This window comes from Heterocephalus glaber, unplaced genomic scaffold (assembly GCF_053883595.1).
Source record: "Heterocephalus glaber isolate CG9 unplaced genomic scaffold, H.glaber_assembly_v1.0 deba00000621, whole genome shotgun sequence".
Lineage (NCBI taxonomy): Eukaryota > Metazoa > Chordata > Mammalia > Rodentia > Bathyergidae > Heterocephalus > Heterocephalus glaber.
In genome coordinates, this window is record NW_028258153.1 from 24432925 (window position 1) to 24453433 (window position 20509).

Below are 20509 nucleotides of genomic sequence, written 5' to 3' on the forward strand. Positions count from 1 at the left end.
TCTGATAACCAAGGCACTGTTTATTGAGCAAGCCCTCAGCTGCATGTTCTACCAGAATAAGGAGGAAGGTGGTGGTGTTATTCCCATTTCTGAAGAGAGGAAACTGAGGCACAGCAGTTTTGGATGACTTGCCCTAAGACACACAGGAACGGGAATAGGGTGAGGCATAAGTTACTGACTAGGTGCGGGTAACTCCTGAAACTGCACGGCTGGCTATTGTTTTCTCCCTGTTGTGTACTGGCGATGCCTCATTATAGCCAGGATGTTGATTCCAGGACTCCTAAGGGTATCAAAATCTGAGGGCGGACAAGTCCCTTAATAAAGTGGTGTAGCATTTGTATATAGCTTAGCAGACATTCTCCTATATACTTTAAATTATTTCTGGATAACTATACTACTGTATTTTTAGGGCATAATGACAAAAAAGATTCAGTACAGACACAGTACTTTTAAAAAATAATCTTTGATCAGTGAGATGGTTGAATCTAGATGCAGAACCTGAGGCTATAGAGGGCCATGTTTGCAGGATGAATTACACCATCACATGCAGCAGGTAGGTTCCGTCAGCCCATCATAGTACCCCTTCTGTCAGATCTGTGTCTCTGAACTTGTCTGTATGCCAGGGAGGGTATGATTGCAGGGTGGATGATTGCATGTTGGCTGTGCCCTAGACGTCCACATTTCATCTTCAGAAGATACCTGACAGCTGTTGGAGAGATGCTCCATGGTGTTGTTTCACCTGCTGGTACCAAAGTATGCAAGAATTTCATGTGACAAGAATTGCAGGGCTGTAAGCCCATAATAGGTTGGAAGTGTCCATGGCCAGGACAGGAGAAGGGAGCTGCTGTGAATTTGACTGCTTCTTTGGTTCTCATTTTTATATAACAGACTCTTGTGTGCAAGGATATTTAAACTTGAGTACTTTCCACAGGACTTCTCAAAGTGACCTTCTAATGGCAGACCTTCATTAAATTTGTTACAGTTTATATCATTCTAATAATGTTTATTTTTTTCTCCTAGTTGTGTCAGTTTGTGATGCCTGGTGGTGTTGATAAAATCTCCACTACCCAGAAATATGTTCTGGCAAAACGGTGCTTAGTGAAGCTGATCAACAATCGAGCCAAACTGCTTTCCTTGTGCTCTTGTATCCTTTATGAAGTCATAGACTTGAGTGGTGACCTTTCAATGTAGGAGCTGTTTATAGGTGGTCACATTATTTGGCCACTAAAACTAGATAGGAGGGAACATAATTACTGTTGTTTTCCCGTAAATGCTGGTACATATCCAAATTGTAATTTTTGCTTTTCGAGTAGCCAGTAATATTACCATATATGCAGACCCTTTGTGTCAGGGCAGGAGTAAGGACTCCAGATTGCTAATGCACACCCAGCCCACCGTCTGCTCAGCCCCTTGCTGGTCTCTGAAAGCTCCTCAGTGGAACCTCACCATCTGGCAGGCCATGGGTGTGGCTGCATCACTGTGGGAGTGTGGTCTCTCTTTTTTTCTCCTCAGAAGCTGGGTGTGAAGACACATGATGATGTTATTGTCCTTTACCCAGAGTGCACAGATATCATAGAGACCTGCCTTTTTGTTCTTTGGCGCCACCTGGAGTACTACATGTTACACTGCTCACCCATGAATTCCCAAGATTCCTTATTTGCCTCCAGACCCTTATTTAAAAGCAGAAGACTACAAGGTAAACTTCATTCTGCAAATTGTTGAATCATAAATGTCAGTGTATTATAGTGCCTTGAAAAAGTAGTCACTTTTTAATTTTGGCAATGAAGTCTTGCTGTGTTGTCCAGGTGGCCTTGACCTCCTGGGCTCAAGTGATCCTCCTGCCTCAGCCTTCTCAGTAGCTGGGATTGCAGGTGTGCCAGCTGTAAACCTAACTATGTTTGTTTGTTGTAGCTCTACCACCGATCTACATCCCTAGCCCAATTTTTATTTAATTTTTGTGTTTGTGGGTTGCTATGAGTGAATGAGGTAATTAAGAGCTACTAGTAGACACAGGTTTTGTTTTTTTTTTTGTATTCTGTTTTCTGTCCATAGGAAATTGTGCTGAGCACAAGAGTGTTGTAGAGCCATCTCATAGTGGCACTTTACCTTCTTTCAGTGAAGGGCTAACTCTGCTCTGGGATCCTCTGGTCACAAACATTTCTCCGGAGGCATAGAAGCAGGGCAGCGACTAGGTTATAATGCCTGTGCTTGAAGTGAGGCCATGTGGCCTGTGGGTGTCTGGGTCTCTTCATTGCAGGAACAGAAGGAAAGTATAGGAGCCTTGGCCTGGCCCAGGGAGGCCTCCCAGGGCCTTCTGTGGCCAAGAGCTACAGAGAGGTTCCCAGTCTGGACCGACCGCTTCTCTTGGGACTCCTGCTCTAGTCACCAGGTTCTCCTGCCCACTGTGCTGAAGATAGACCTGCAGAGCTCATTTGACTGTGTCTTTTTTCTCTAGATTCCTTGCCCACAGAAACCAGTCTGGATTTTAGAATTGGGCCAACTGTAGTGAGCCAACATGATATAGAGCAGGTAAGGCTGTATTCTCACTCTTTTTTTCTCTTCGTAAAGTAAAAAGGAAAGCCAGTTGTGTTAAAGATTATAATTTTCAGGATTGCATACAGAGATCTGAGATGCATTCTAACTTAACAGCTATGAGGCTTGGAAATTACTTTCTGAGCCTCCATTTCTTCATCTAAGAAATGATAATTCAACCTCAGAAGATCTTGTCAGAGTTAAGTGAGGTTTCATGTATATAAAGCTCCTGGTGGTGGGTGTTCAGTAATTGGTAGGCATTATGGTCTGTGTTTTAGACAGCTTTCCATCACCTTCAGATTTATTCTGGGTCACAGACTGTGAGGTTCTGTCCCAAGATTGGGGAGACCCAAGGCATGGGGCCTCTGTTGGGCATGCAGGACGGCTGGTGGAATAAGCTACAGATCCCATGGCAGGGTGCAGAAGAGAGAAAATCCACGGTCCCAGAGTCCTGTCTCCACGGGCACACCCATCGTGACCTAAGGACCTCTGTGGGGCCAAAGCGTTTATAACACAGGGACTGGGGGGGTCATTTATCACCCAAACTATAGCAGTCTGTACATCTCTACTATTTTTATTAGCTTTTCAGAATCTTTAGGCACAAAGTATCACTCAGCATTTAATTTTCCAGGAAATAATTTAAGAATGAGATTGAGAGCAACCAGTGAAAATTCTACTGTAATAGTTTATTATAACATGCAGTGTTATGCTCTTAGTATCCTCTTGATCTGAAGTGTTGGAAAAATGAAGAATATCCCAGAAACAGTGTGAGTGAAAACTTTGTATGAGGGCTTGTTTCCAACCAAGCAGGTATATGACAGTGTGGATTAGGGAAGATGGATTATAGCTAGATCTGCTGCTAGGCACCTGATATCTATAGCTGTGATTTGATAAGGCCTCTTTTCCCAAATCCTCGTTTGCTGCCTTTTGTAAAGCTGATGGCTGGGCCTTAACCTGGAAAGAGAGGTGCAGCAGCCCTCAGACCCAGCCCCCTAGAGGTCCTGAATAATACACTCTTGCCCTGGGCCTGCCTGTGTTTGCCCTTCAGTGACCTTTTTATAAAAGGAAGTAGAGGGTTGAGGCCCTGTACAGAATTGGCCAAAGAATAGATCATCCAGAAAATGTTTAATAAATGACTGTTGAATTAATGACTTTTTATTCTCCCAGTTAGATTGGTCTGTCATAAAGCTAAGGGGAAAAAATGGAGGATAAATTATCTCATTCTTGCTGTGTGATTTTAATGCAAAACTGAAGGCAGGGTAGATTCATGTACTTTTGTACTTCATTTTATCTTTCGGTATAACATCAAAAAGATAATCTGAAACTACATATGCATTCTAAATACATTTGAATTGTGAAGTGTATACCAGCTTCCTCCCTGCCAGGCCCCCATTGCTATTTCTTAAAAACAAATGCATGCAAATGTTTTCATTGCAAAATAAAGTAGAAAGTAAATGCTTTTCTCACCTACCCCTTCTTCTACTTCTTTTCCTCCTCATTTTCCTCCTTTTCCTTCTCTTCCTTCTGCTTTTTTTTTTAAGATCGGGTGTTAGTATGTGTTTCAGGATGGCCTTCAGCTCACAAAAATCCTCCTGTCTCAGCACCCCTTCTTTTTCCCACAAAGACACCCACCTGTTTTGTTTTGTTTTGTTGTTTTTTAGAGAAAAGATCTCACTAAGTTGTTCAGGCTGGGCTTGAACTTGCTATTCTTCTGCCTCGGCCTCTCAGAGATTCTGGGATTACAGAAGTGTGTCACCATCCCTGAGTTCCTAACTAATTTATGTGGCCCTTTGGGAATTGTTTTTGCATATATGTCAGTATAGCAGCATCAGTAGTTGTTGCTATTTAAAACATTCATTTACACAAGAAAGGAAAGAGGAAAAAACACTAAGATCATACCCAAAATTCTAAGGTAGAAAATGTGACTGTGTAGTTAATTTGGTATCACATGACAAAAATCCCAAAGTATTTTACTTTGGAAAGACCACATTACAAAAATAGAAAGGTTTTTTAAGTTGGAAGCTATAGAAAGAAGATATTTGAGACAGCAATTCTAATAATCTTATCTATGTCACCTCTAGCTTCAGGCTGATGCCATCAACGCGTTTGGAGACTCACTACAAAAGAAGCTTTTGGACATCGAAAGATTATATTCAAAAGTCCGATCTCGCTATAGTTTCATACAGGCTCTTGTCAGGCGTATTGGCGGCCTACTGAGGTTATCAAGGAATTGAGCGCCTGCACCTAGTGCTCTTCTGTGGAAGAGATGAATTGTGGAAAACTGTCTCCTTTTTATAGATTACTTTGTTTCTAAATTATGACCAAAAATATTTTGCTATTTCTTTCTTTATATATGGAATCTTTTCTGTAAACATCTTTTCCTGATTTTATCCTCACTAGTGAAAAAATAAATACTTTTTTAAAAAATGAAATACCTGGTCAGTTTTTTGAAATTTTATCTAGGAAATGATCATTATCATTGATACTCTAACATAGAAACATTTTACAGTGATGGTTTTCTCCTAGAGATATTCTGAATGCTAAATTAAAGGCATAGTCTGGAAATGCTAATATTTTTTACCTTTTTACATCACACTTTTGACATTTTTTATCCACACTGCATGGGGTAGAGTGGATAGTAAACTGCAGCTGTGCCCTGCCATCTACCAGCTACTCAGTACCTCGAAACATGTACTGTGGATATGTCTCAAAAAGTTAAGCCATCTCTCTTGAGTAATTAGCTTTTGGCTCTTTTTTCTTTGAGGCAGGGTCTCCCTTTGTAGTTCAGGCTGGCCTCAAACTCATGGCGATCCTCCTGCCTCAGCCTCCCAAGTGCTGGGATTACAGGCGTGCACCACCATGCCCAGTCTTTTTGCCTTTTTTCTGCATTAAATGATGATTTGGTAATTTGTATTTGTAGAAATGACTGAAATTAGTCTGCCTGTGTTTCTCATTAGAGTGGTGGGTGCCAGTAGGGCAAAAAACTTAACCCCCACTCTATTTCTTGCCCAATTATATTTGCATTCCACTGACTGTGTCATCTGAAAGTGCATTTTCCTTTTCCAGCCACCAGTTATTTTACCCTAGTTCACAGGGGACACTGCTGAGAGGAGAAATAACCTTGACTCTCATATAGAAACAAAATTAACATGTAGTTCCATGGGGCTATGCTGTTGTACTTTTTTCTTTTTAATTTTAAATTTTCCATGGTTTTTAAGCATCTTTTAAAACAGGTTTTATCACTGTTATGTTTTGAAATTAGTTCACTGCCTACTAGTTATAAACAGTCTGGCTGGAGAGCATCCTGTCAGCAAATAGATGTCTTGGAGGGAAATGAACGAAGATGTAATTGGATCCAAAATAGAGTCCTTGTGCCTGATGCTCCACTACTTGAGCCTACAGCAAACATTTTTTGTTTTGTTTACAGTTCTGGGGATCAAACCCAGGGTCTCATGCAGTCTGGGCAAGTGCTCTGGCCCTGAGCTGCACCCCCAGCCCACAGGGAGTAATCTTAGCCAGGATATGGGCTCCAACTGAGCAATAATCAAAAAACCCTCCCACAGAGCCCAAACTTTATAAACCTGTGGTGTAAAGTCTTCCAGAGAAAATTTTAGCCAAATTTGGAACTAAGAATTTTGGATTTACTAAACACAATTACCTTGTTTTCCCATAATTTCTTCCAAAAGTGCAGCTGACTGGATTGGAAGCTGGGGCAGTGCCGAGGCACATGGGAGGAGTGCTGTGCCTGCTGACCGGAAGTGCTGTCTGACGGTAGATGACTTGGCCTGATATCTTTACCTGGGCATGGAGAGGTGTTAGGTACTTCAGAGGCTCTTCAGCAAGGCAAAAAGAAGAGAAAACCAAGTTTTAGAGACTCAAAATTTTAGCATTGAAAGGCTTATCTTACCCATTCCTCAAAAATACTAAATAAATGTAGGATTTTAACTGAATTGATCAGTTTGTTGAGGTTGGGAAATCAGGAGGTATATTCCCTCTTGGTAGTCATCACGATAGTTTGGATAAATTGATACATTTCTTATCTGTGCTATACAGGCTGTTAATACACAACCTAGCCTTTTCTGAATATTTGTTGTTTCCCTAACTGAGGAATTTGGGATCTTCAGAAGAACTGAAAGCAAAGTATAATGAAACCATATATATCTACTTTTCACCTAGATAGCAACTGCTAACAGTTTGCACACTGCTTTATCTTTTTAGATGTGAACGTGTACTATTTTTCTTCCTTAGGTTGTAATCTCCATGGCACTCTAATCCTATTTCTGTAAGAATAAGCATAGCTTCTTTCCTAACAACAAAACAGTCACATTTAAGACATTGATAAAATAATAAAATTTTCTAATATCCCATCTATACCAAATTTCTTCAACTGTCTCAAAAATGTACTTTAGAACTTTTTTAAAACCTAGGATTCCATCAAGAATCATTACATTTAGTTACCTCTTTCTTCATCTTTATTCTCAAATAGTTCCTTGCCCCCTTTTATTTGGGGGGTGAGGGTGACATTCTAGCTGATTTTAAGAAGCTTCCGTATCTTATTTATTGGATTAGATTCAATGTTTACACTTTTGGTCGCAGTTGAACTGTAGAGGTGATACTGCGCTCTCGGTCTCCTATCAGGAGGTGCGCAGCAGTGTGTTTCATGATGCTGTGACCGAACACTTGGTCAAGGTGCTCTTGGCATTATGACTTAAAGGTTATCTGTCTCCCAATCCAGTAAGTAATCTGTGGGGTGGTACTTGGAGAATGAATCTCTCATTCCCAGAAAACCTTTCCACCATTGCTTTAGTCATTTCTCTTAAAATATTTGAAAAATCATGTTTTGTTTCAATCATACAAGTAATAAAATCAGCACCTGCCTGTCAAGAGCAAGGTCCTGATTTCGATTCCAGGTACCAAAAAAAAAACACAAACCAAAACCAAATAATAATATAATAAACTTGCAGATACTCTACTTTCATGTCAAACCTAATTTCATCAAATCTTAAAATTACTGCATTTGCTCCAGGTCTTGGTTTTTTGTGAAAAGAAACAGATTCCACTGAGACCCCCGGGAACTCTTACCCACTTCCCTACTCCCCTCAGCCCCAGAGATCACCACTGTCAGGAACTTGAGCCCCCTCTCCACTCACAGCTCTCACTACATACGTGTTTTCTGCTTCCTTTGCTTACGTGTGTATTCACAAGCATTCAGTCGTGTTGTCTTGCACACAATCTTCCTATGTGTCTTTACTGTATGAAGCAATTTACAGGTTGCTTTTCCATTCAATATTGTATTTTTTGTTTTTATTTTTTGAGACAGGGTCTCACTATAGCCCAAGCTGACCTTGAACTCACGACCCTCCTGTCTCAGCCTCCTGAATGCTGTTATGGCAGGTATTCATTCACCAGCATGCCTGGCACAACATTGTGTTTTTGATAACTTTTCATGATCATTTATTATGATTATTGAACAGTGACAGTATCCCATCGTACAAATAGCCTAACTTATACCCGGACTACCAGTGGACTGGGAGACATTTAGCTTCCCAGTATTTTGTACACTGAAACGATGATTAGTGTACATATCTCCTTGGGGAAGACATACATCACGTAAGCAGGCTTCTCTGGGTAATACCACTAGAAATGGAAATCTTGCCTTGGAGCTTAAATCTCTTATTTCGCCAGAAATTGTTTCTTTGTGAAAAAGTTGCAGTGTACTCTGACCCAAAGAGTGAAAAGTCCTGTTTATCCACACTGTTGATAACACTTCCATCTATCCTGCTTTTCACATTTTTACCAATTTGGTGGGTGCCAAGTTTTATCATATTTTATCTAAACTTTTCCTACAACCTGAGATCATACAGATCTCTGTAGTTTGTCAGTTCATCAGATAGAAGCAATAGAGCAAATGTATGCAGAAAACAGGAATACAGAATATGCTGTTTAAATTCTTGCAGCTTTCCTGTACCCCGTCTTTGTCCACCGTATCCATATAGTCCATTCCCACTTGGTTTAAGCTAATATGATTTAGTTTTCTATTATTTGAAGCCAGATTTCTGCTCATAGTAAATTAGTAGATAAGTGAATTCGGGAGGGGGGCAGTAAAGAGAGAGGGTGGTATCGGGGGTGGGTGTGTGTGTGTGTGTGTGTGTGTGTGTAGGGGGGCATTTTGAGAGACTTTATAAGACTAGGAGCAGGAGGTGGCCAGCAGTGTGATTGGGGCAGGCAGCTTTGTGGTAAAAGGGGAGCTGGGAGAGGCCCCCAGGCAGAGCTGCTGTCTGAACCAATTCTTCAATTGAACTGGTTCCCACAACAGTTTGCTATCTGGTGTGCAGCCCCTTCACAGTGGCAGAAACCGAGCTTTAGAGAGGTTAGGTTGCTGCTCAAGGCTACCAGGCGGTGCAAGACCATCAGGACTAGGACCTAGTTGTGCCAGACACACACCAGAGGCCTCTATCCTAGCAATTAAGCAAGCATCTGACCTCTACCATGGGTCTTCGACTCAGCCGCACATCACGCTCCTGGAGCTTTTGAAAAATACAGCCCGCTCCTTTTCCTTCGTAGTCCTCGTGGGACTAGCGAGGATTGGCAATGCAAAAGTTCCCAGGCGATTCAGTTGCGCACTCAGGGATGCGACCCGCTGCTCATCCCGTCTTCTGGGCCAGAGAGCCCTAAACCTAATTGTGCAGCAGAATCATCGAGAGTCTTGGAATAACACAGATTGATGCGCAAAGCTGCCCAGCCAGGCCTGTACCTTGCCGCTAGCCGGCCGGGCTCAGGCGACGACACCGGAGCGCTGCGCCAGGGGGCGCCACGGCACCAAGAGCCGCTTCCGGTCATGGGAATGGGGGGGGTGACCCGGAAGCTCACGGCGGCCGCTTCCGCCTTCGCGCCCTGTAGGTAGCTGGAGCGACTCCAGTAGCTGTGGCGGCCCTGGGCTCCTCCTTGGCTCTCCCCGCCAACATGCTCCAGTTCCTGGTGAGTGGAGCCCTGTGGGGCTCTCTTGTGCCTCCTCCGTGCCCCTCGTCAGTGTTTATCTGCAGACGTACAGGTTCTTGTGACGTGGAGGGGTCGGGCGAGTGCGTCGCACCCCGCGCTGTGCGCCCCAGTGACCCAGCGAGAGCCCCGGGCCGCAGACGGCTGCCGTGGCTCCCAGGTCTGAGGGCCAGCGACAAACTGCAACTGCCTCTGCCACCTCGCCGGTCAGCGAGGGATGGGCGCCCTCGTGGGACCTTTCAGAGTGGCAGAGTCAGACAAAAAAGTTTTTACCAAATGGTGTTTTTTGGTTGGTGGTGGTGGTGGCTTTTTTTTTTTTTTTTTTTTAAGGAAAATGAGTGTTAGCGTAAGATTATTTCTCATGGCTTCTCGAGTTAAAAACCCCTTTTCTGGCAAACTCAATGTATTTCCATAATTGCCTAGTGAGTATTCCACTGGACTTACCATTTCCATTGGAATTTTTTCTACCAAATTATTGTGCAGTTCAAAAACTTGACGCTTTCAACCTCTAATGAGGCAGATACTATCTTTCAGGTGGTCAGTGGAGACCTGGTGCTCTAGGAATGAGTTGCTTTCCCACATGTCCTTTTGAAACAGAGATTGATGGTTAAATTTCCTTGACATAAACTGCCTAATGAAGACATTGCTGCTCTTTTCCCTCTGGGAGTTTCTTCAGAGTCCTAACTAGATTTTAGGAGTAATTATGATCGTTACTTGTAGGAAACTCTTAGTTAAAAGCAGTATCAGACCCCAGGTGTAAGATGATATAATTGAGCACCCTACTAGTACATCTTTTGCTCATTGATAAACTGAGAGGACATTCATTTAGTTAACCTTTTAAATGTTTTTGCAGAATGAATTTATTTGGGACTATTGCTATATATATGATTTATATTTGAGATTTGAGAATTCACAAAATTTTCAGCATTTTAAGAGATACCGAAACAAATTAGCATATATATTGCAGTATTTTTTTTAAACAATGGAATATGTAATTTGGGGAAGTATTTGAACTTCCTACTTCCTATTTGTCTCTTTTGTTTTGCTGTTTGCGTTTGCGTGTGTGTGTGTGTGTGTGTGTTAGTGTTTCTCATAATAGAGAAACTGTGATATCTGAGCTTGTGTGTTGGTGTCTGACTTATTTCACTTTATGTTCTCAAGTTGCATCCATTTACCTATGGATGCCTCAAGTTTATCTTTCTTTATGGCAGTGTAGTACTCCATCTTTGTTGAAAAGAAAGTTTGTGTTGTTACCTATTTCTTTTTTGTAAGAATCTTTTTGGTTTATGTTTTGTACTAAATAATTTAAAGATAACAATATACGTGTAGTAAGTATTGTTATTCTCATTATTTGGTTATGAAAATTTGTGTTTTGGGGGCAGGTTATTTCAATTTTCTGTGCTTCAGTTTCCACATCTGAAAATAGGAACTCACCTCATGGTTTTGTTGTGAGAATTAAAAAGAGAAGTTAAGGGCCAGGGATTTAGCTCAGTGATTTCGCCACCTGCTGCACAAACACAAGGACCCGAGTTCGATGCCTGGTACCAAAAAGAAAAGAGAGAAGTTAATCCATTAAATGCTTAAAAGCATTGGCACTTACTCAGGATTCAGATATTGTTCATGTTCTCTTTTGTAAGGTGTCACTGAAGTCTGATTTTGATTCTTCTCAGAAGGGAGGATTAGCTTACTTAGAAGGGCATGTGACAGAGGTTTGGAAGGGGTGACAGTAGCAAGTTAAGCCTGTCATCACACTTTTTGAGCCCTATAAGATGAGCATCACTGGATCCACTGCTCTTGACTGTATGCTTGTATATTCCTTTCTTTCATTGTCCTTTTTCCTTGGATTAAAATATTTGCCCTTCATTCCTATTTCAATAGCTTGTTTATAGCATAACTACAGTTGTTTTAAGAGAGCTTTCCAAGGAAAGGGGATTTGTGTAGTACCTGTGGCACTGCTACTGTTGCCCTTTGTTACTCCTCTTACCTCTTAAGGTCAGTGGCACTTGGTACATGACCCCCTTATTTTTAATCCCTCTTGGTTTGGCTTTTGGATCCCGTGTCTGGTACTGTTACACAGACATTAATGTTATAATGTGGCAAAACTACTTTTTAAGGAAAAGCTTGAGCTGGGTAAGGTGACTGGCCCTAGTGGGGCCTTGGGAAACGGGTGTATCTAATCTCTCCTGTTTTTACTGGTCAGTTTTCCCTTCTCCTGGTTACAGTGTTGCTCAAGGCTCAGTTCTTGACCCCCCTCCATCCCATCCTAGCCCAAGTGACTGTGTTGTTAGTCACACTGTCAATTTATACCTCTTTGTGACAGCTTCCAAAACTACTTGGGGCTCCAGTTCCCTGGTTATCATCCAACAACTGAACATGTTTGGACCCATTATTTCTTCTTCCCAGTCTCTACCCCTACCTAATTTCTTTCTGCCCCTCCTCTGAATCTCCTAAACTTGAAAGGATGACATAATCTTTGATTTCTTTCTTTCATTCTTTATGTCATTTACCTGCTTTGGGCCTGGCACATAAGTTTATCTATTGTGCAATCTTAGGCAAATCCCTTAATGGCTTTGTGCCTCATTTTCTTAATATATTACTGGGCAGTGATAATACCTGCTTTATAAGGAGAATATTACCTTACATATGGTATGTATTTGATAAATGTTATTTTAAGCCATCTTAAGACTTGTTCATTATGCAAAGCTCTCTTCCCTTTGGTAACTTCACAGAATGGGTACTTTTCACCCCACCTGTCATACTAGCTGCACTGTGGTAGCTGATGTAGGATTTAGGTTTTGAATTGGAAGGTTATTTTAGGTTCTCTAGTTCAGTTAATATGCTGTTAATATGCATGTTAATGTGCTGATCCATATTAGTTCTAGTTCAATTCTATTAGTTCAGTTCATATTAGTTCTAGTTCAGTTAATATGCTGATCTACACTAAGGGCCTTAGTTTGGGGACATAAAAGGCACTTAGTCACTACTTTGTGATTAATTTAATTTACAGTAGATATTTCCATATCTGCACTCCACATCTGCAAATTCAGTCAACTGTGGATTGAAAATACAGTGGACCCTCGAGTTACGACCAGCTGCACATATGATCAACTTGGGTTACAACTAGAATTTTAGTTTTAATTTACAACCAGTCCTGAGTTACAACCCAAATGCCAGCCACTTGAATGGTTGTAAACAAAGACTCTTGACACCAGAAAAGTGTATGCAAACATAGGTAAGCATTAGTCCGAGTCCAGATGTGTAGGTTTGTGGATGTGATTATGGTCAGTGTTTTATGTAATCACTATGATTACTGCAATCAAAATGGCCCCACAAAAGCCAAAAAAGAAACTAAAGAAGAAAGCAATCTCAGTTGAAAAAAAGAAGGAAATTGTGGAGAAATATGAGAGTGGCATTCATGTGACTGATCTCGCAAATATGTGCAGCATATCAAAATCCATCTCAATCTTACAGAGAAAAGATTCGTGTAAGGAAGCTAGTGTTGCTAAAGGTGTTACTCAAATTAGTAAGTCACCATTAACAGTGATAAGACAAGGTAGAAAGGCTATTATCAGTGTGGATAAATGGCAGATGGCAGGTTATAGCCTGTCTGAGTCTGTAATTGTGAAAAAGGTAGGGCTATCTCATAAAGGATAATCCATCTACGAGTGATAATGGTGAAACCTTTCATGGCAGTAAGGGGTGATTTCACAATTTTAAAGTGAGAACTGGGGTTCATAGCATTAACTAGGCATGGTGAAGCAGCCAATGCTGATAAAAGGGCTGCTGAAAATTACATACACCACTTTGAAATGATGTCACAGAGAAATGGCATTTGCTCTCATTAAATTTTCAACAGTGAGAAAACTGTCCTTTTCTGGAAGAAATTGCCGAAGAGAACAAACATTACCCAGGAAGAGAAAAAAATGTCAGGCCATTAGCCTAAGAAAGTGTGGCCTAAAATTATACAGGAGAGTGACTTTGAAGGCTGTATAGAGGAGCCTGGCTCAGTCCCTGTGGTTGATAACATTATTACTATAGCAGAGTCCATAGGCTTACAGGTTAGACGGTGATGATGTTGAAGAACTGGTGGAGAAACATTCAGAGAAATTATCTACAGGGAACTTCTGGCTCAGCAACAAAGAATGGCAGCTGAGGAGCTTTCTGAAGAGGAGGGGGAGTATCAACAGTCAATGCAGCAAAGTTCTTCTGAAATAAAGGAAATCCTAAAAAAATGCACAGAGCTACAAACATTTGTAGAGAAGACCCATCCAGACAGAAAAAGCCAATTGTTGCATTCGCTTGCTTAATGACAATGTCATATCATACTAGAGAACAGTGTTAAAGAAAAGGCAGACAAACAACCTTAGATCAGTTTTTTGTTCTGAAGAGGTTGAGACTTCGTGAGCCAGAAGCAGGTCCTAGTGGGCTACAGACTCTCTCAAGGAGAGAAAGGAAACCAGAGAGCCAGATTCCTGATATTCTTATGGAATGGGACTCTCCTTCCAAGCAGCAGTAACCACCTTCCATTGCATCCTCCTTTCCTGAAAGCTAAAGACGTCAACTTGAATGGTGAGAACAGTATGAAATTGTTGTTTCTGGTAAACGAGGCACATTTTATAACTTTTTGGGGAATGCACTAGGAAAATTATTGGTGATTCTGGTAAATTACGCACATTTTACAACCCTTTTTTATTATTAAAAGGTTAGTTAAGGGGTGCTTTAGGAGATTTGGAATGCATTATGGGTGTTTCCATTATTTCTTGTGGGAAAAATAGTCTTGACTTAAAACCAACTTGAGTTCATAAGTCAAGGGTCCACTGTGAAACAAAATACAGATTTTCTTTCTTATCACTATTCCTAAATAATACAGCAGTTTGACTATTTCCATAGCATTTGCATTGTAATAGATATAAATACTCCAGAGATAATTTAAAGTATATGGGAGGGGGCCGGGGATTGAGCTCAGCGGCGCAGCACCTGCCGGGCAAATGTGAGGCCCTGGGTTCAATTCCTGGTACCAAAAAAGAAAAGTGAAAAAAAAGACCAAAAAAAAAAAAAAGCCCCTTAAAAAAAAAAATAAATAAAGTGTATGGAAGGATATATGTAGGTTCCTGTGGCATTTTATAAGAAAGGACTGAGCACCTGGAGATTTTGGTATTTGTGAGGGTCCTGGCACCAATCCTGTGGGTAGCAAGGGATGATTGTTTGTAGTTTTAGGTCTTCCTCTTTTTTCCTCTTACCTTTTTGGTCTTAAGATATCTGAATATTTGTATCAGCTTCCTTGAGAACAGGCAAAGCAGTTCTCTCTGGAAAGTGTACCTTTTTCCAGAGTGTTACTGGTTTTCATGACTGTCTAGTTACTGGCTCAATTAAAGAAGGAAATGCTTTTTCTTTCTTTTTCACTCATTTTCTAAGAAAGACTATTGAATAAAAATCTTCACTTAACCCTTTAAAATGTGCTTCTCTGTGAGAAGGAATATAGATTATATCATTAGCAGATTTTTGTTTTAATGTATAGAATGTGGGTTTTATTACCACTTGAAGCAGTTGTTAAACACATTTGATGATGTTTTCAACACCAAATTTAAAAATTGAGGCACAAAAAAATGGTATTTTTGTGTGTGTGTGTGTTCCTCCTTGGAATGTGGAGATTTTTCTGACTGCTTCTTTAGCTAAGTCTAAAATTGAGAAATAAAACTATCAGTTTAAAATGTTTACTTTTCATGTAAATATCAGTGGGTAGATTTTTTTCACCTCAGACCATAAATCATTTTTAGGTATCCTTTTGAGTATTAGTTGTAGGTATATTTGGTAAATAAAATGAGATTATTTTTAGATTTCTTAAGCCCTTGGCAGTAATTTAAATTTGGGTGTGTCATTTTTGAAAGTATGATTTGATGAGTCATAGTTGAGACTTGTCAGATACTTGGGTTATTGTCAACCAGGAGCCTTTCCAAGATAAACATTGTAGCTTTATTTGGTGATCTTTGGACATAACAAATTTTTGAGTAGAGAAGGGGTTAGGCAGATGATGAGAGGAGTTCAGTTTGCTCTGGAGTTGGCTTTGTACTTTTTAAGAGTTAATACTATTTTTATGTTAGTAAAATATCGTGACTAATGAGCTCATGTGCTTTTATACATAAAAAGAGTGACTAAAGGGCTGAGGATTTAGCTCAGTGGTTCCGGTACCTGCCTCGAAAGCACAAGGTCCTGAGTTCAATCCTGGTACCAAAAAAAAAAAAAAAAGAATGACAATGGTTTGCCTAAAGCTGTCTTGCAAAGCCAACTGTTTTATCTTTTTTTGTTTTTTTGCCTATGTAACTCAGGCTGGCTTTGAATTAGTAGAGATCCTCCTGCCTCAGCCTCCTGAGTGCTGAGACTATAGGCATGCACCACTACACCGGGCCAACTGTTTACCTGTTCAGTCCTCCTTTTTTTTTTTTTTTTTGGTACTGGGGATCGAACTTGGGACCTTGGGCTTATGAGGCAGGCAGTGGAACCACTGAGCTAAATCCCAGGCCCTGGTCCTCCCTTCTTACTTCTGATAATTCTGGATTTTTAAGAAAGCATTCATCTTGAAGTTATCTTTGATTTCCTCAGTTTCATCCTGCATAGCTGACATGTTTCCAAATACTAGTGATTTTTACACTTTGGGGTATAATTCACCCACTTAAAGTGGTTTTTAATATGTTCATAGACCTTGCAGCCACCACCATTTCACTTTGTATATAATGTCTTAAAAAGAAACTCTGTACACATTAACATTCGTTTCTCATTCCCCTCTCCCCTAATGCTGGACAACCACCAATTGTCTGTGTCTGTGCAATTGGCTATTCTGGATATTTCCTTTAAATGGACTCAGACAGTAATGTGTTCATCTATATTGTAGCATGAATCATTGTTTCCTTCCTTTTTATAGCTAATATTACGTCATGTGGATATACCACATTTTGTTAATTGTTTCACCAGTTGATGGACAGTTGTGTTGTTTTCACCTTTGGGCTCTTAGGAAAAATCCAGCTAGAAATTTCATGTACAGGTTTTTCGGGGGTTGTGTGTTTCAGTTTTTCTGGGAATATACCCTGAGTAGAATTGCTGCATCATATGATAATGCAGTACTCAGCTTTGAGGAAAACAGCTAGCTTAGCTTCCAGAGTAGCTGTACCATTTTGCATTTCCATTCAGCAGGAATAAAGATTTCAGTGTCTCCATATCCTTACCAGTTTGTTTTTTTAAATTAAAGCCATCCTAGTGGGTTGGTGTGACATGGTACCTTGTTATGGTTTTGATTTGTCTTTCCACAGTGACTGATGATGTTGAGCATCTTTTCATGTGCTTGTCTACCATTTGTATCTTCTTTGGAGAAATCCTTGTACATCTTTAGCTCAGTTTTTAAATTGAGTTATTTGTCCTTTTATCATTTAATTGTAAGAGTTCTTTATTCTGGATACAAATACTTTAGATACATTACTTGCAAATATTTTATCCTGGTATATGGCCTTTTTCTTGATGTTATTCTTTGAAGCACATTTTTAATTTTGATAAAGCCTAATGTCTATTTTTTTTGTTTGATGTTTCTTGTATTTTTGGTGTTATATTTAAGAAAACCATTTCCTAACCCCAAGCCATGAAGATTCACTCCTGTGTTCTTTTTTCTGTCTTATAGTTTTAGCTTTCTGGTCCATTTGAGTTAGTTTTTGTATTTGATGTGACATAGAGGTCCAGCTTTATTCTGTTGCATGTGGATAGCTAGTTTCCCACCACCCATTTCTTTCTGCATTGGCTATCTTAACACTCCTATTGCCAGTCACTTGACTGTAAATGTGAAGATGTATTCCTGGATTCTCTACTCCATTTATTTTTATCATATTCACATTTGCTTACTGTCTGTCCTATATGGCACCACTCTGATGTGGGGTCTGTCTTTACTCTGTACTTTCTCAGCCTTGTTTGGGTACACCTACTTGGGCGAGTGCTTCTAAAGCAGTGGTTTCATCATATCTCTGCAGTTGAATATTACTCAGTAGCTCCAGACCATTATTGCCCCAGAAGGAAATTCTTTTTTTGTTTTGTTTTTTTTGTTTGTTTTAAGATAGGATCTCGCTCTGTAGCCCAGGCTGGCCTTGAACTCACAGTGATCTTCCTGCCTCAGCCTCCCAACTGTGTGAGCCACCGTGCTTGGCTCTTTCCTTGCTTTTTAAAGTGCATCAGCTAGTCCTGCCCAGCTCTCCAGGTATATTTCTCTCCATTCCTGACCAAAAGTCTTCTTTTCTAATCTGGCCTATTTCTTTTATTCTAGTCATCCTATCTTTCCTGTCTTGTATCTTGTTTCTCTGTGTTCGGTTCCCTTCTCAGTTCTTTTCACAGTTTAAATTTTAACAACATCTTCAGAGCCTTTAAACAGCTTGTGATATGCCTCTCTTTCAGGCATAGTTCTTAAAACAACTCCTTCTCTGTCATTCATTCTGTCCCTTAATGCATGACCTAGTTCTGGTTTTGGAGTATCTGGAATATTCAGGATCCCGTGGCTTTTGTGTTTATGTGTAGCTTTTCTTCCTGTATATCTAAGGACAGAGACTGTATTTAGTCCTTTCACAGGGCTGAATATGAACTTAATTTTAGTATACAGCAGTCTGTTATCCCTTAAAATCTTTAGGTGTGGATATATTTGGGAAATCAGATTTCTTTCAGATTTTACAATAAGCTATATATAACTTGATGCTAGCAGGGCCTGGATAGCACTTTGTAATCAAATGCATTACTTTTTTTTGAGACAGGGTCTTCCTATGTGGTTTATAGTCTGGTATTGAACTCACTATGTAGCCCAGGCTGCTTTGAATGCCTGGTGATCTTCCTGTCTAAGCTTCCCAAGTGTTGAGATTTCAGGCATGCACTGCCATGGCTGGGTAAATTTTTATTGTTAAACATATTCTCCGGGAGAATTGAAGTCAGGGTCCTATATTTAAAGATTTCTATTTCCATAGCAAAAAATGATTATTCACACTAAAGTATGATGTGGACTGCAGTCATATACCAGTTCAGCGCTGGTGTGATGTTGCTGCCACATGAGCTAAAAATGAAATGGATTAGATGGGGCTTGAGGGTGCGGGGTTGTGGGTGATGGACCAGGGCTTCACAGATGCTAAGTGTACTCTGCAGTTGCAGAGCCGGAAATGCCATTCTTGTCTTGTACACTGTTCTTGGCCCTTCTCCGTCTTCCTGTTCTGGGTGTTAGCTCCCCACTTCTTTTTAATATTTGTCCTATTTACCACTTTCTTCTTATCACTCCTGTCCCCAGATAGCTAATGTGGTACCACTTGTTTCCATTGTGTGTGTGAGCTGCGACCACTTTTTCATACCCTGAAACTTCAGGATTGTTACAAAGGGTGTGACAGTAATGTAGTCATTGCTGAGCTGAGCTTGGTAAGAAGGCATTTCATTTCTCTCTCTGCCTTCTCTCAGAGAATACTTTTGGGAGAGGGGAATGGCCATGTGAAGCTATCCCTGTAAAGTTTACAGAGCTTTTTTTTCCTTCAAATTTTAATTTTTATTTGTACATGTTTGCAGTACATAATGATTACATTCCTTGTGGAAAGTTTGTACCTGTGTGTAACAATTATTTTTCATTCCTTCCCCTTCCCTCCCCCTGCCTCCCGTCTCCTGGTCCTCTTCCTATTTACAGAAAGATCTATCTCCCTATTTCCTGTTATCTTTTATTTTGCTGTTCTATTTTGGGTTCTTCATAAAAGACCAACCATGTAATATTTGTGTGTCCAATTTATTTCACTTAACATTATTGTCTCAGGGTGTACTCATACTTGTTTATTCTTCTTTATGATAGAGTAGCACACCATGGTATGTAAATACTACATTTTCTTTATCCATTCATCTGTTAATGGACACACAGGCCACTTACGAGATTTATCTGTTGTGACTGTGTTGCTATGAACAGGGGTATGTATGCATCACTGTAATACAATGTCTTTAGCCCTTTGGAGAAGATACCCAGAAGGGGAATATCTGGGTCAAACCAAATTACTCTTACAAGAAATCTCCATACTGGTTGTACTAGATTACACTCCCACTGACAACGTAGAGAGCCTCCCTCCCACCAGCCTTGCCAACATTTGTTGGTGCTTGATTTCTTTTTTTTGGTACCGGGGATCGAACTCCGGTCCTTGGGCTTGCGAGGCAGGCCACAGAACCACTGAGCTAAATCCCCGGCCCTGTGCTTGATTTCTTGATGATGGCAATTCTTTCTGGAGTAAGGTGGGATCTCAGTGTTGTTTTATTTTGCATTATTCTAGTAGCCAGATTTGAACAGTTTTTCATGTATTTATTGACCATTTGTACTAATTCTGAAAAGGTCTTCATTTCAGTTGCCCATTTTTCAGATGGGTCTTTTATTTTGTGAGGGGCTAATATTTTTGAATTCTTTATATAGTCTAGATATTAGTCCTCTTTCCAAGGAATTCCAGTTTACAGAGCTATATGGATAAGGCTTCCCCGGAAGAAGTTAAGCATTCTTGGCCTGTAGAGATGTTTCAGATTTTTCAAGACTTCCCTAATCTGGTTTCAGTCTGACTGCTCAGACTGTCAGTTTCTCAGATTTAGATTTTATTTTTCCTGACTAAACCTGTCTGTTGACCATCTCATGAACAATAATACATGCTTTTTTTGGCTTAGGTGTTTTCCCTTATCTATCTGTCTCTCACTGGCTCTCTCTCTGCACTCCCTCCTCCTTCCCTGTTCCTCCTTCACTCCCTCCCTGTCTTTTAGAGGTACTGGGGATTGAACCAGCTCTTTCACAGGGAGCTACATCCCCAGTCTCTCCCCCCACCCCCTTTTGTTTTGAGAGAACTCTCACTAAGTCACTGAATTGTCCAGGCTGGGCTAAACATGGTAGTCCTCCTGCCTCAGCCTCCCAGAGTGCTGGGATTACAGGTATCCATTCTCACATCTGGGTCTTAACATTTCTCTT

The 20509-nt window shown here is 40.5% G+C and overlaps 2 protein-coding genes and 1 long non-coding RNA gene across 7 annotated transcripts in view; 2 read left to right on the forward strand and 1 right to left on the reverse strand.

The window, feature by feature from the left end:
- The window catches only part of Nup205 (nucleoporin 205), a 74114-nt gene extending 69150 nt beyond the window's left edge, over positions 1-4964 (forward strand). For both annotated transcript variants that reach the window (XM_087205883.1, XM_087205882.1), the window contains 4 exons: positions 1021-1144; positions 1568-1696; positions 2456-2529; positions 4614-4964. In XM_087205883.1, coding sequence (XP_087062009.1) covers positions 1021-1144; positions 1568-1696; positions 2456-2529; positions 4614-4766 — 480 coding nt within the window. In that variant the 3' untranslated portion in view covers positions 4767-4964. The remainder of the gene's footprint in view (positions 1-1020; positions 1145-1567; positions 1697-2455; positions 2530-4613) is intronic.
- Positions 1-9398, reverse strand: part of LOC147829398 (uncharacterized) — a 29756-nt gene extending 20358 nt beyond the window's left edge. The window contains exons 1-2 of the long non-coding RNA XR_015449116.1: positions 9015-9398; positions 6191-6365 (exon numbers count right to left, since the gene is read on the reverse strand). This is a non-coding gene — a long non-coding RNA (uncharacterized LOC147829398). The remainder of the gene's footprint in view (positions 1-6190; positions 6366-9014) is intronic.
- The window catches only part of Stmp1 (short transmembrane mitochondrial protein 1), a 201240-nt gene continuing 190109 nt past the window's right edge, over positions 9379-20509 (forward strand). For all 4 annotated transcript variants that reach the window (XM_087205900.1, XM_087205899.1, XM_021263641.2 and 1 more), the window contains exon 1: positions 9379-9510. In XM_087205900.1, the coding sequence (XP_087062026.1) occupies positions 9496-9510 (15 nt within the window). In that variant the 5' untranslated portion in view covers positions 9379-9495. The remainder of the gene's footprint in view (positions 9511-20509) is intronic.